The 16,150-nt window shown below is 45.0% G+C and overlaps 1 protein-coding gene across 2 annotated transcripts in view; it reads right to left on the reverse strand.

Moving 5' to 3' along the window:
- Positions 1-16,150, reverse strand: part of LOC125447794 (synaptosomal-associated protein 25) — a 196,502-nt gene that overhangs the window by 107,022 nt on the left and 73,330 nt on the right. The window contains exons 1-2 of one of the 2 annotated variants that reach the window (XM_048522518.2): positions 6,205-6,358; positions 2,830-2,978 (exon numbers count right to left, since the gene is read on the reverse strand). In XM_048522518.2, the coding sequence (XP_048378475.1) occupies positions 2,830-2,913 (84 nt within the window). In that variant the 5' untranslated portion in view covers positions 2,914-2,978; positions 6,205-6,358. Of the gene's footprint in view, positions 1-2,829; positions 2,979-6,204; positions 6,359-16,150 lie in introns of those variants that run through there. The other variant, XM_048522519.2, reaches the window with a different exon arrangement.

Here is a 16,150-nt window from a genome sequence, read left to right on the forward strand (position 1 = left end):
AGCCCAAGCCTGGATACTGTTCAGCTCTTGTTGCATGTAAACATTAACTGCGTCTGTATCAGAGTGATTACAAATGGTGCTGAACATCTTCACTTCTAGCCTTATGGTGAAAGGAAGATCATTGATGAAGCAGCTGAAGATGGTTGAATCTGGATTCAATTCCATTCATCATTGCATCTGACCAGTCCACCCATATCATTCCATAATCAAATCCCAACCTTCTCACTACTTACAACCCCACCAATTTTTATATCACCTGCTCTAACTCACTAATCAATTCTTCAAATGCTCAAATGATCAACCATTTGCTCCAAAAGAAAGATTTTAAGTTCAGTCTCAAAGGAAAAGAAAGAGGTAAAAAGACAGACAGAGGAAAGATTCAAAATATGACATCTTTCATAAACTCAAGTTATGGTACAGTACTTCGCAGGTACTGAATTGTCTTCATTTTGAAATGTAACCACTGTATCGATGCAAGTAACACAGCAACAATTTGTACACAGCAAGCTCCAAAATAAAAGCAATTTGACAACGACCAGTGAATCTGAATTTGTCATATCAATTGAGAAATTTTAGCCAGGACGTCCAGGGATAAATCCTCTGCCGGCATTTTTCTCTCCACAGAATGCTTTTTGACTTTGTGACTGATTTGAGGTTGCTGGGTTTTTTAACTCTCTCTCATTTTTTGAGCAGGAGAACAACTTTTGAAACCCTCTGATTATCTTGCTATGCCAGTTGAAACACAGTTCATTGCCTGAGTCACGAGAATATGGTCAGATAGTCATGTCTGCAGTGTTTACAGGAATTGTACATTAGGATAAAACTAAAACTGTGGATGCTGGAAATCTGAAAAACAAAAACAGGAGTTGCTGGAGAAATTCAGCAGGTCTGGCCAGTACCTGTGGAGAGAAAGTAGAGTCAAAGTTTTGGAATAGAAACATTGAGTCTGCTCTTTCTGCACAGATGCCACCAGGCTTGAAGTTCTCCAGCAATTTCTGTTTTTGTCATACATCAGGATCCTGTGGAATCCCTGCTGTAGCAGACTCCAAGGGAAAAGGCTAGGAAATTAAACATTGAGCAATTACCCTGTGCCTGTACCCTTCAGAAGTATCAATTTAGATCAGAGGATTCAGGAGGCTCTACTGCAGTTAGTAGTTATCCAATAAAAGTCACAGAAAAGTCACTAAGTAACAAAGGGTCACTGGACCAGAAACATTAAAGCAGCTTTCTCTCCACAGTTACTGCCCGACCTACTGAGCTTTTCCAGCAATTTCTGTTTTGTTTCTGATGTCCAGCATAAAGAGTTATTTGTTTTTCTTTTTCTGAAAGATAAGACCTAGTATAACTCCTGAGTAATCAACACCATCCCCCAATTTACCCCACATCCCACAAATCTTGACCTGACATTATCTCCCCTCAGGAGATCTCCATTTCTTGCATGGGGCATGACAGTTCTTCCACTCCCTGCTGAACCCACTATCTGTCACCCACCTTGGCCTATCCTATCTACTCCATTACTTATCTAGACCCACCTTGCGCACCCTACTTATCTGGCACCCTATCCACTCTGGAACCTTAGCCCCAACCCACCCTGGCACCCAGCTACCCTGGCCTCAAAACTTAAGACGTGTACTTATCCTTTCACAAGATCTGTCAAGGTGGTTGGCTGTGATCACCGAAATGATAACTGATGCTTTAACAAATGGGGCATGATTTGCCTCCCCCAACTATCCTGCACTACCAGGGAATTGTCAAGTAAAAAGCACCCTCTGAAAGAGCCCTGTTCAGAACCTCCTGTCAGAAATAGAGCACTTTCTTAACTTAAAAATGGCGTGTGATTGCCATTCCTTGGCAAATCCAGCCCTATGTGTTCAACACCCAGGCCTCAGGTGTAGGCTAACATTCTACACGGTAGTGCAGGAGTACCAGGCAAACAACAGCGTTGTCCTTCAGATGAGATGTTAAGCAAAAGTCCCCAGGCCTGCCCAGGAGAGTGTAAAATGTCCCATGGCATTATTTTGAAGGAGATCAAAGGAATGCTCCCTAATTTCCTAGCCAATACTGATCTGAGTATTTCCAGCAGTTTCTGCTTTTTATTTCAGATCTCCACCATCTGCAGTATTTTATTTTAAATGAAATACATTATCTGGTCATTTTCATACTTGTTGTTTGTGGGAGCTTTTTGTGCATGGCCTATCTGCTGCAATTCCAGGAGTACAGATGCCATATTCCAAAAGTACGTAATTGGCTGTAAAGATGTCCCGTGGTCGGGGAAGATGCAATAAAAATTCAAGTATCTTTTTTTCTGGAACCATCCCCATTTTGAAGGAGGATTTTCAAACAGCAGCAGAGCTGCCACAATCTTCCATACTTTCCCATGGGTTACGGAATACTTCACACTCTTATCTGCTTTGAGAACTACACAACCACTTCCCCTTCATCCATTTTTAGGCTATCACATATCCTTTACTGCTAGTTATGCAGGGCCCTCCTTGCTAATAAAGGTAGCAGATTGACTGCTTTTTGCTTAGTTAGGATGCCCGTTCAGTCTGCAATCAATCTCATTCTTTTGTTCATATCTGCACCATAGTTCAATGTTAACTGCCAACCCATTCTCAAACACTTTCTTTGTCTGTTAGCTTTCTTTTTAGCTCTTCGTAGTTTCTACATCCCTATTAAATTTCCTTAGTTCCTTGTTGCATTATGAAAATTATAATGGTCACAAGAGTTCCTTTGCTTTATTTTGACTCAGCTAACATTCTATAGATTCCTGTCTAGCTTGGCAGGCTCCGATATCGCTACTTCCCTTCTCTGTGGACCATTACTCACCTCATCCGTGATCTGGTCAGCACATCGCTGCATTTCGTCCTGCTCCGATTTAGGCTCCATATTGTTTTCCAGATTGTTCTCCATGGTGATTCCTGTTACAGACAGTTAGATGTTGGCAATGCGACAGGACAGTGACCTTTGAAGAAGGGCTGAAAAGCAAAGAGCAGAACATGTTAAGACTTGATAAAAGTTTTGAATAGGACAGCCAAAAAGAAGACTGGTCACAAGAACAGGAGATTCTGAAGGGAATGTGCAGATTTCAAGGCTATAAACTTTTGTTTCCATTGGTGGATGGTCAGTTATAATCTATCATTCCATGCTTCCACCAACCCCCTTAGCTGTCTTCCACCCCCTGCAAGTCATATAGACCAGAAGGAGACTGGGATCGGTTCACCTGGTCTCAGATCTACTACAAGAAAGACAGCATTTCAAAGCAAGGGATCAGCCAGTTAAGACTGAGATATGGAGAATTATTTTCTCACAGAAGGCCACAGTGTTTGTGACTCTGCTTTCAGAAACTTCTGAGGAACAGAGTCTTTCTTTTTTTAAGGCAGAGGTAGATAGGTTGTTGATAAGCAAGGGGGAGCAGTGAAAGGTTCTTGAGTGTAAATGGGAATGAGGAGGCATCAGATAAGCCATGATCTTAATGAATGTTGAAGCAGGTTCGAGAGCCCAAGTGGCTTAATATATACCCAAGTAATATTTTGGTGGCATCTCAAGACCTCAAGTGCTTTGCAGCCAATTAAATATTTTTAAAAACTGGGCACTGTTGTGATGGAGCAAACACAGCAGCCAATTTAGTGCACAATAAACTCGCACAAACAGCAAGGACAGGATTTCCAAACAATTGGATTAGTTATTGAAGTTAGTGAAGGTGTTACCATTAGCCAGGACACCAAACAGAATTCCTGCCCTTTTTTAAAGCAATGTCTTTGCATTCCGCACCCAACCCCCTTCCCAAGTAGATATTTCTTGTTTCTGTTTAACAATGTGAAATATTCAGTGCTGTTTGTTCCTTGTGAACTATCTCAGGTCTAGGAAGGCTTGTGTCATGATCCTCTCATACTTCTGTGTTTAAGTGTTAGCCATGACTATGTTAGCTGGCTGTGGGTTCAAGTCCCACCCCGCCACTCGAACATTTAATCCAGGTGCACACTCCTGCGTAGTATCGGGGAATACATGAGGTGTCATCTTTTGGATTAAACCAAAGCCCTGCAGGCCCTCTCAGTGAGATGAAAACAAAGGTCCAGGTATGGCTTGGAGACCGCTTTGCAGAACACCTCCGCTCAGTTCGCAACAAACAACTGCACCTCCTAGTCGCAAACCATTTCCACTCCCCCTCCCATTCTCTAGATGACATGTCCATCATGGGCCTCCTGCACTGCCACAATGATGCCACCCGAAGGTTGCAGGAACAGCAACTCATATTCCGCCTGGGAACCCTGCAGCCATATAGTATCAATGTGGACTTCACCAGTTTCAAAATCTCCCCTTCCTCTACTGCATCCCTAAACCAGCCTAGTTCGTCCCCTCCCCCCACTGCACCACACAACCAGCCCAGCTTTCCCCCCACCCACTGCATCCCCAAACCAGTCCAACCTGTCTCTGCCTCCCTAACCGGTTCTTCCTCTCACCCATCCCTTCCTCCCACACCAAGCCGCACCCCCAGCTACCTACTAACCCCATCCCACCTCCTTGACCTGTCCGTCTTCCCTGGACTGACCTATCCCCTCCCTACCTCCCCACCTATACTCTCTCCACCTATCTTCTTTACTCTCCATCTTCGGTCCGCCTCCCCCTCTCTCCCTATTTATTCCAGTTCCCTCTCCCCATCCCCCTCTCTGATGAAGGGTCTAGGCCCGAAACGTCAGCTTTTGTGCTCCTGAGATGCTGCTTGGCCTGCTGTGTTCATCCAGCCTCACATTTTATTATCTTGGAATTCTCCAGTATCTGCAGTTCCCATTATCTCTCTCTCTCCAGGTATGCTCTATGCTAAAGTACAGCAATGGAAAGCTATCTGGTGGCCTAGTCATTTTTTCCTCTCTCAATATCGGAAAATAAGGCGATCTGATTATTAACATAAGGCTGGAATCTTGCTGTGTATAAATTGGCAGGTGCATTTCCGGCAAAGTGGTTTGGTGTATAGTGTAAGGCACGTTATCAATGCAAATGTTCTGTTTTTGTTCGCACTGTCTGGGAGATAAACGTGACCTTGGTTCGGAGAGCGGTTTTACTGCCTTGCACCAAGCCAACAGGGCTCCAGTACCTGGGAACCCAATGACTCCTAGATTCTCTTTATGGCGCAGTGGTATTGCCCGCTACCGGGAACCCGGGATCAATGCCCACCTGTTCCAGTGGTTTGTTATATCGGTTTGATAATATATATTCAGTGAGTTCTGCCGACATGTGTGAACTTGAGTGTTTTTTCACGGAGGGCTCAAATCTCTCCCACAGTTGAGTCACCCCCGCCCCCAACACCGTCCCACCTAACCCCCGCCCCCCAACGCCCTCCCCACGGTCCTATGTTCAGGTGTGAGAAACTGGTCGCTTAGCCGGGAGCCCAGATGGAGCCTGCAATCTGTGCAACCCGCAACCTCATGTAATCATCACCTTCTGCAGAGGTGTAAAGAGAATGAAGCAGGGCGGCAGGGGCTGTCGGCAGGATGTGTTTATTCTCAGTCTCTGGTTGGTATTTGCTGAGACATAACAAACGGCTCATTAGGATTGCGAATCAAAAAAGAGCAGTTTGCTCTTTTTGCTGCATTTCCTTTTCTGTCGTCCATCACTCCGCCCGCCCCGGCTCCTGATGCAGGCGAATCCTGAGTGACAGCCGAGACATCGTCGCCCCCGCCCAAACAGCCACCCCATCCCGCCCTGGTCCTCGGCACCAACGCACTGCACCACCAGCTCAACACCCATCCCCCCCCCCCCAAGCGAGGACAGATCTGTGCATCCTGAAATGCTGCAGTGGGGGGGGGGAGTGGATGGGGGGCTGGAGAAGGTTGAGGGCTGGAAACTGAGATTTGATTTGTGCTACGGACGTGCAACAGAGAATCACAAATAAATAACAGCTAGGTCGACCTGAGTCTGAAGAACAGGATAGTCTGAAGGGGCACAAATAATCATTAAACCAGTCCATAACAAATCAGACCCAGTCAAACTGGTGCAATCACAAATACACATCTGGCAGAACGACAAACAGGTTCAAGTCCCACCTGCTTCAGAGATGTGTAATAATATCTCTGAACAAGTTGATGAGAAAAAGAGGTTAAATAACAAAAATAGAATTGAAAGAGGAAAGAGGAATTGAAAGGGAATTAAGTTGCAAAACAGTCCAGCACACTAGTATGCAGAATAAGACGGTCCTGTACTCACTGGTGTATCTGCAGTTCCTCACTGCTATGCCTTCACGCTGCTGGTGAGATGGAGACCGGGAGCTGACATTGTGTGTAGAAACTCCTCTTAGCTGACATCATAAAACTCCTCCCCTGTGCTATCATGGACCAGTATTTGAGGCAGAGAGGCAGCCCCTCTCGATTCATGGCGACACTGGCAATAGGACTCGATGAGGTCAGCAAAAAAAAAATGGAAAAGGCGTTCGAGACAAGCTGTCTGCCTCCTGACAACGTGCCATCAACTCAGAATCACCAAACTGTATGGTGCAGAGTGAAGCCATTCAGCCCGTCTGAATCATAACTTGGCACCATTCCCTGTAACCCTGAATGCTGCTTCTGTTCAGCTAATGCGCTCTTGAAACCTCCATTGAAACTGCCTCGACCCCACTTCAAGGCACAGCGTTCCAGATCTGAACTTCTGTGTGAGAAAGTATTTTCTCGTATCATATTTACTTCTGTTGCAAAATCAAGTCAAATCCCTGAAAACACATGACATAAGAAAAATTAAGGGGCCCCAGCAAGGAGATGGACTCTCTCATTCGGGGCAATGATGAAATTGAATCAAATGACCATGCTGTAATAAAGGTAAAAATACTGAAGAAACTCAGCATGTGTGGAGAGAGCCAGTTAACTCTGAGTCTCTGTGATATGAAGAAGTCTTAACAGACTATAAATGTTAACTCTGTTTCTCTCTCTATGCACAGACACTGCCAGACCTGCTGAGGTTCTTCAGCATTTTCTGCTTATGTTTCAATGCTACCTGGCCTACTGTGCTAGAACAAAAACAAATTTGCTGGAAAAGTTTAGCAAGTCTGGCAGTATCTGCATTATCTATATGCAGTATCTTGCTTTTACTCAAGCATTGTACGACCTTACTACATCACAGCAAAGGAGGCTGTTCAGCCCATTTGGCCTTTGCTGGAAATTTATAAGAACAGAGTGCCAGGAATACTTTGCACCCCCCCACCCCGAAATGTTGACTCATTTTGATTGCTAGATATCTGTCAACATCCTGTCCACTTTGAGTTGGGTAGCACTGTGGGTGAGCTGTTCAAACACACTGGCATTAGACTGTTATGACTGGGATTATTGGTCAGAGAACATGGGCTGAAATCCCCTTAGTATGTTGTTCTTTCTCTTACTGGTGTCACTGATCTGCCACGATTATCACTGAAAGATTATGTCAGTCATTTGTAGAAATTGCTGTGCAGATAACTAATCGTATTTTCTACACTTTTTTTGCATTACAACAAAGGACTGCTTTACAAAAATGAGAGTGTCGGCTGTGTGTCAGCCTTAGGTGCCATATGAATACAAATTCTTTCTTCTTGCTTTTGTAAAGATGATTAATCGGCACTCGAGAAAGTCCTATGTGACTCATCTTTGGCTCTCTTTGTTGATATCTTCCGCCTTTGTGATACCCTAAGGCTTTCTGAAGCTAACAATAGCCTTGTAGTTGAGCACTGCACTGATTAGAGATTGCAGGAATTGTATATTCACTTTCAGGGATTCACTTTCATCTGGGATGCCTGGGAGTGGAATGCCTCATCTTGGGATGCAGATGCAGTGGAGGCGAAGGAATTGGGAATAAGGGATGGCCTTTTTTGCAGGAAGGTGGGTGAGAGGAGGTGTATTCTAGGTAGCTGTGGGAGTTGGTAGGCTTGAAATTAATATTTCTAGGCAGTTTCTACGTGATTGCCAGAGATGGAAACAGAGAGGTCCAGGATGGGGAGAGAGGTATCAGAGATGTCCAGGTGAAGTTAGTCACTGGGGACTCAATAGTTAGAGGGACTGATAGAAGGTTTGCCAGGAATGAAAGAGACTCACGGTTGGTGTGTTGCCTCCCTGGTGCCAGGGTCTGTGATGTCTCAGATCGTGTCTTTGGGGTCCTGAAGGGAGAGTGTGACCAGCCCCAAGTCGTGGTCCACATAGGCATCAACGACATAGGTAGGAAGAGGGATAGGGATGTCAGGCAGGATTTCAGGGGGCTAGGGTGGAAGCTGAGAGCTGGAACAAACAGAGTGGTTATCTCTGGTTTGTTACCCGTGCCATGCGAGGCAAAGAACAGGGAGAGATTTCAGCTACAGGGATGGTGCAGGAGGGAGGGCTTCAGGTACATGGACAATTGGGGGTCATTCTGGGGAAGGTGGGACCTCTACAAACAGGACAGCCTCCACTTGAACCAGAGGGGCACTTATATCCTGGGTGGGAAATTTGCTAGTGCTATTTGGGTGGATTTAAACTAGCTCAGAAGGGGGATGGGGAACTGAGGTGTAGTTCTAGTACATAGGAGGATGAGCGTAGGGAGGGCATGGACAGGACCTCATTGTCACAGGAGTGTGCTGGCAGACAGCAAGCTGGATTGAAGTGTGTCTACTTTAACGCCAGGAGTATCCGGAATAAGGTAGGTGAACTTGCAGCATGGATAGGTACCTGGGACTTCGACGTTGTGGCCATTTTGGACACATGGATAGAGCAGGGTCAGGAATGGATGTTGCAGGTTCCAGGGTTTAGATCTTTCATTAAGATCGGGGAAGGTGATAAAAGAGGGGGAGGTGTGGCTTTGTTGGTCAAGGACTGTATAACAGTGGCTGAAAGAACTTTTGATGAGGACTTGCCTACTTAGGTGGTATGGGCTGAAGTCAGAAACAGGAGAGGAGAGGTCACACTGCTGGGAGTTTTTTATAGGCCTCCGCAATGTTCCAGGGATGTGGAGGAGAGGATCAGCAGAACTATTCTGGGCAGGAGTGAAAGGAACAGGGTGGTCATTATGGGACACTTTAACTTCCCTAACATTGACTGGAAATGCTATAACTCTAGTACGTCGGATGGATCAGTTTTTGTCCAATGTGTGCAGGACGGTTTCCTGGCACAGTATGTCGAAGGGCCGACAAGAGGGGAGGCCACACTGGATCTGGTACTTGGTAATGAACCAGGCCAGGTGTTTGATTTAGTGGTAGGTGAGCACTTTGGAGAGAGTGACCATTATTCGGCTATGTTTACTTAAGCAATGGAAAGGGATATGAACATGCCACAGGGCAAGAGTTATAGATGGGGAAGGGAAATTATGATGTGATTAGGCAAGACTTAGGAGGCATAGAATGGCAGGGTTAGCAAAATGCAGGGGATGGGGACAATCGAAATGTGGAGCTGGTTTAAGGAACAGATATTGCGTGTCCTTTGATAGGTATGCCCCTGTCAGGCAGGGAGGAAGCGATAAGGTAGGGGAACCATGGTTTACTAAAGAAACTGTATCTCTTGTTAAGCGGAAGAGGGAGGCTTATGTGACAATGGGACAAGATGGTTCAGATGAGGCAATGGAGAGTTACAGATTAGCTAGGAAGGATTTAAAGAGAGAGTTAAGAAGAGCAAGTAGGGGGCATGAGCAGACATTAGCAGGTAGAATAAAGGAGAACCCTAAAGCTTTCTATAGGTATGTGAAGAATAAGAGGATGACTAGGGTAGGAATAGGGCCAGTCAAAGACAGAAGTGGGAAATTGTGTGTGGACCCTGTGGAGATTGGAGAGGTGCGAAATTATTATTTCTCATCTGTTTTCACTGAGGAATAGGAGAATATTGTAAAGGAGATGACTTGAGTTATGGGCTACTAGAATTGAAAGGATTAGGGTTAGAAAGGAGGAAGTGTTATCAATTCTAGAAGGTGTGAAGGTAGATAAATCCCCTGGGCCAGATGGGATTTTTCTAAGGATTCTCTGGGAAGCTAGGGAGGAGGAGGCGTAGCCTTTGGCCTTGATCTTTGAGCCCTCATTGTCTACAGGTTTAGTACCAGAGGACTGGAGGATTGCAAATGTTGTGCCCTTGTTCAAGAAGGGCAGTAGGGATGACCCAAGTAATTATAGACCTATGAGCCTTACGTCTGTTGTAGGAAAAGTTTTGGAAAGGATTATAAGAGATAGGATTTATAATCATCTAGCAAGCAACAATTTGATCGGAGATAGTCAGCATGGATTCATCAAGGGCAGGTCGTGTCTCACAAACTTCATTGAGTTTTTTGAGAAGGTGACCAAGCATGTGGATGAGGGAAGGGCAGTTGATGTGGTGTACATGGACTTCAGTAAAGCCTTTGATAACATTCCACATGGCAGGTTATTGGAGAAAATACAGAGGCACAGGATTGAGGGAGATTTAGCAGTTTGGATCAGAAACTGGCTTTCTGTAAAAAGGCAACGAACGGTGGTTGATGGAAAATATTCAGCCTGGAGTCAGGTCACTAGTGGTGTGCCTCAAGGATCTGTTTTGGGACCACTGCTGTTTGTCATTTTTGTAAATGACTTGGATGCAGGCATTGGTGGATGGGTGAGTAAGTTTGCAGATGACACTAAAGTCGGTAGAGTGGTGGACAGTGTGAAAGAATGTTGCAGGTTACAGGGAGACTTGGATAAACTGCAGAATTGGGCAGAAAAGGTGGCAAATGGAGCTCAATGTGGATAAATGTGAGGTGATTCACTTTGGGAAGAATAATAGGAAGGCAGAATACTGGGTCAATGGAAAGATTCTTGATAGTCTGGATGTGCAGAGGGATCTTGGTGTCCATGTACATAGATCCCTGAAAGTTGCCACCCAGGTTGATAGTCCTGCTGAGAAGGCTTACGGCATGTTAGGTTTTACTGGAAGAGGGATTGAATTCCGTCGCCTTGATGTCATGCTGCAACTGTACAAAATGCTAGTGTAGCCCTTCACTTGGAATATTGTGTGCAGTTCTGGTCGCCCCATTACAGGAAGGATGTGGAAGCATTGGAGAAGGTGCAGAGGAGATTTACCAGGATATTGCCTGGTCTGGAGTGCAGGCCCTATGAAGAAAGGCTGAGGGACTTGGGTCTGTTCTCATTGGAGAGAAGGAGGCTAAGAGAGGATTTAATAGAGACATACAAGATGATCAGAGGATTAGATAGGGTGGACAGTGAGAATCTTTTTCCAAGGATGATGACTTCAGCTTGTACGAGGGGGCAAAGCTACAAACTGAGGGGTGATAGATTTAAGACAGATGTCAGGGGCAGGTTCTTTACTCAGAGCGGTAAGGGCATGGAACGCCCTGCCTGCCAACGTAGTTAACTCAGCCACATTAGGGGCATTTTAAACGGTCCCTGGATAAGCATATGGATAATGATGGTACAGTGTAGGGGGAGGGGCTTAGATTAGTTCACAGGTTGGCGCAACATCGAGGGCCGAAGGGCCTGTTCTGCACTGTATTGTTCTATGTTCTATATTCTATGAACTTAAGGTTGAGGTGGAAGGCGTTAGTGAAGTGGATGAACTGTTCGAGCTCTTCATTGGAGCACGAGGCAGCGCCGATACAGTCATCGATATAACGGAGAAAGGGGAGGGGGATATGGCAGTGTAGCTTTGGAAGAGAGTTTCTTCCATATATCCTACAAAGAGGCGGGCATAGCTTGGGCCCATGTAGGTACCCATGGCCACCCCCTTTGTCTGTAGGAAGTGGGAAGAATTGAAGAAGAAGTTGTTAAGGGTGAGTACTAGTTCAACTAAGCAGATAAGGGTTTCAGTGGAGGGGCCTGTGGGACAGGAAGAAGCGGAGGGCCTTTAGGCCATCTGCATGGGGAATGCAAGTGTACAAGGACTGGATGTCTATGGTAAAGATGAGGTGTTGGGGACCAGGGAATCAGAAGTTTTGAAGGAGGTGGAGGGCATGGGTGGTGTCACCTTGTTATCTCAGATTCTCCAGCATTGGCAGTTCCCACTATCTCCAGTACTGAATGAGGCCATTTCCTCAGTTCTGAGGGCCACCGGACTGGAAACTTTAACCCTGATACTTTCCTCACAGATGCTGCCAGACCTGCTGACCTTTTCCAGCAACTTCTGTTTTTGTTCAAGACATATAGTTAGCCTTGAATAACAAATGCAGGAATTGTGTGCAGTAATACCACACTGAACCTGACTAGCTCTTCGCTGGTTTATACTAATGCAGTTTCACACTGGTCTTACACTTGATGAATGAAACACAGCTCACAAGCACATGCACAGAGTCTAATTAATTATTAACAAGATTTGTTTTCACTCCTCAGAGGAGCTGTTAGATTAGCTCACTTTAAATTCAGATTCTTGTAGATTGATGTCAGTGTCTTGAATTTTTATATGAAGAACGCTGCCTGGACTGACACCCACAACACCTGACAAAGTTCGAGCTGCAGCAGCGCTAGACCCAGTCAGCACAGAGATGACTGATCCCATCAATTTACCCCATCAACTGGTCCTGGAAATTACCCTGCTGGAGGTGAACTCACTGAATTTAGCTGGAAAAATAAGCCTGTTGTAGTCTGGAGACTGCTGTAGTTTGGGTTTGGAGTCTCTGCTGAGTCATGAATTTGTAGACTCTATGTACGTAGTTTCTGAATAAATTGCAATCACTGGTCCCGATTCAGCGGCTGAGCCAGCAGTATCAAAATTCACTCTGACGGAACAGCTCGGAGACGCCAATAGAGATAACACAAAGATTTTGCACCAGAGCTATTTCACAGAATTGTTACTTCAGAATCTGAAACAAACAGCACCAGTCTAGAGGTAATAAAAGATATTCAGTCTTTTATCACAGATCACAAAGCACTTTGTTACTTCAGGAGGCGAGGCTATCCCATCCTCCGATGTGCAAGTGAAGGGTTGTACTTACAGTAATGACTGCAGAAAGGTGTTCCATTCTCAATGCGAACATCTTTCATCTTAATGAGCACAAGCCTCAAGTCTCATTGCAATAGTCAAGTTGTGTGCTAATTAGGATGACAAATGTTCTGTAGGGGAAAGGCGTGGAAAGTTTCACCAGCTTTGCTGCCAGTCTCAGCATTGAACATTCACCTGTCAGGTGTAGCATGGCTAAACCGAGCTCCACCTATACCACACTAGTATAATTTGCTTCAACCTTAATGTCAGAAGAACAACCTTGATCATGTTATTATAAAATTTTCCATTCACTGGTTGTTCTGAAGTCTCTCCAAGAGGGATCACTACCCCAGTTTGCATGCAAAAAAAATCACATTTAACAAACAAAACATTGCAAAAAATCTCGTAAATGCTCAATGTGTTCTAGTGGAGCAATTTCAGAAAAAAATAACATGTGATGTGGCACTGGGACAGATAATTTGGATCATAAGGTTTGGGCAAAGTTATGGTTTTGAGGAACATCTTAGAGAGAGGTTTACAAACATAGAAAACTGAAATAAGCCATTTGCCCCTTCGAGCCTGAATGGCCATTCAATACGCTCATGGCTGATCCTCTATCTCAATATCATATGCCTAATTTCTGCCCAATCCCTTGTTGCCTTTAAAATCTACAAATGTACCTTTCTTGAATATATTCAGTTACTACGACTCCACAGCCTCTGTGATAGAGTTCCACAAGTGCACTACACTTTGAGTGAATCTTTCTTCTTCTCAATCTTAAATAGTCTCCCCTGTATCCTGCGACTATGTTTCCAATCTCTTCAACCAGGTGAAATATTCTCCCTGCAGGTAGTCAGTCTAGGCCTGTTCTATTTATATACATTTGAACTCCATCCCCAGTCACCCTTCTAAACTCAGTCAAACCAACCTTTCCTGAAACAGCAGTCCTGCGATCACTGGTGTCAGCCTAGTGACCTCTGCTGCAACTTCTTCCATGGCAAGTGTATCTCTTCTTAGGTAGGGAGACCAAAACTGCCCTCAATACTCCAGGTGGGCCTGAACAGGCCCAGTAAGTCTGCAATAAGACCTCCCTTCTTCTGAACTCAAATCTTCTGTGCAATGCCGATTTGTCTTCCCAACTGCTAGCTGCTCCTGTCCAGTCGCTTTCAATGACTCCAGTACAAGGTCACCCAGATCCCTTTGTATAGCCATATTTCCACACTTACTAATATACACAATTTAAATAATACTCTTTCTTTCTGTTTTACACTCCAAAGTATATAACTTCACATCCAGTCTTGTTGTGCTGTATCTGCCGTCTGTTCACTTGCTCACTCAACTTATCTAAATTACCTTTAAGCCTCCTTACAACCTCCAAAGAAACTCTCAATCTCACCTAAATGGGAACAGAATAGGAAGCTCCAGCCAGAGCTCCTCCACTCCACCCACTCTTTTTCTTCTCTTTCTTTGAATTTTTAAAAAAGGTTTTAACTTTACTTGGAGGGGAATGGAGGAGTCGATGCCCAGACTGGAGGCCATTGTGGGTCGGCGAGTATCAAACTGGAGGCTGGCCTGGGCGGGCGAGTCCCACACTGGAGGTCAGCATGAGGAGGCAAGTTCCAGAGGTGAATTCCAGACTGGAGGCTGTCACAGGGAGGTGAATTCCAGACTGGAGGCTGTCACAGGGAGGTGAATTCCAGACTGGAGTCCTTCGCCAGCCCTTGTGAACTAGAGGCAAGGCCTCAGGTTTTGAAGCCAGCATGGTCTGGAGACTTGGCCTTGTGTGGTCTGGAGTCAAAGGATTATAAATAGAGTACTATTTTTACCTTTTATTCTTTGGCTGGTGTTTTATTTATTGTTCTTTCAGTCTTGTACCAAATACTTAAGTATCTGTACCTGGATATTTTGTACCTAAGATGGCACCATAAGTGGTGACATTACAAACTTTTCAATGCACTCATTCAAGTCCACACGATAATAAAGCTAATTCAATTCAATTCAATTCAACTGGCAACAAACTTGGAAATATTTCATTTGGTTCCCTCATCCAATTTATATTTTTATTCATTTGTGGGACATGGACATCACTGGCTGAGACATATTTATTGTCCATCCCTTGTTGACCTTGACAAGGTAGTGGTGAACTGCCTTCTTAAATTGCCGCAGTCTGCCTGCTGTGGGTTGACCCACAATGCTCTCAGGAAGGGAGTTCCAGGATTTTGACCCAGCAACACTGAAGGAACAGCAACATATTTCCAAGTTGGGATGGTCTGTGGCTTGGAGGGGAACATGAAGACAGTGGTGACATGTATCCCATAGAAATGGCCGTGGGTTGAGAAGGTGCTGTCTAAGAATCTTTGGTGAATTTCTGCATTGTATCTTGTAGATAGTATACAATTCTGCTACTGAGCATTGGTGGTGGATGGAGTAGATGCTGGTGGATGTGGTGCAAATGAAGTGGGCTGCTTTGTCCTAGATAGTGTCAAGCTTCTTCAGTATTGTTGGAATTGCATCCATCCAGGCAAGTGGGGAGTATTCCATCACACTCCTAACTTGTGCCTTGTAGACGGTGGACAGGCTTTAGGGAGTCAGAAGTTGAGTTACTTGGTGCAGTACTCCAAGCCTTTGACCTGCTCTTGTAATGCTGAACATGGTTCACTGATGATTGCACAATCAGTGAACATCCCCACTTCTGACCTTATGATGGAGGGCAAGTTATTTATGAAGGTAGTTGGATAGGACACTACCCTGAGTACTCCTGTAGAGACATCCTGAAACTGAGATGACTGACTTCCAAGAACTGGAACCATCTTCTTTTGTGCTAGGTATTACTCCAACCAGTGGAGAGTTTTCCCCAGTAATCCATTAATTCCTGTTTTGCTAGAGCTGCTTGATGCCACATATTCATTATGAATAGCTGGGGCTCAAGCAGTGATCCTTGTAGTACCCCTTTAGTGATAATGGGAACTGCAAATGTTGGAGAATCCAAGATAAAGTGCAGGGCTGGATGAACACAGCAGGCCAAGCAGCATCTTAGGAGCACAAAAGCTGACGTTTCGGGTCACTGCCTGCCACCTGAAAAAAGAGACACGTCTGTTGCCACTCCAGTCTGCCAACCAATTCCTGAGCCATGCCAAAATACTACCCCCATCCCATGTGCTTTGCCTTAGCCTAATAATCTCTTATGGAGCCTTATCAAAAGCCTTCTAAAGAGTCAAATAAACCATATCCACTAATTCTCTCTTGTCGGAAGATGGGTTACAGATGGGATTTCGGCGTTTGGGCCCAAGCAG

This window comes from Stegostoma tigrinum, chromosome 39 (genome assembly GCF_030684315.1).
Source record: "Stegostoma tigrinum isolate sSteTig4 chromosome 39, sSteTig4.hap1, whole genome shotgun sequence".
In the NCBI taxonomy this organism is placed as follows: domain Eukaryota; kingdom Metazoa; phylum Chordata; class Chondrichthyes; order Orectolobiformes; family Stegostomatidae; genus Stegostoma; species Stegostoma tigrinum.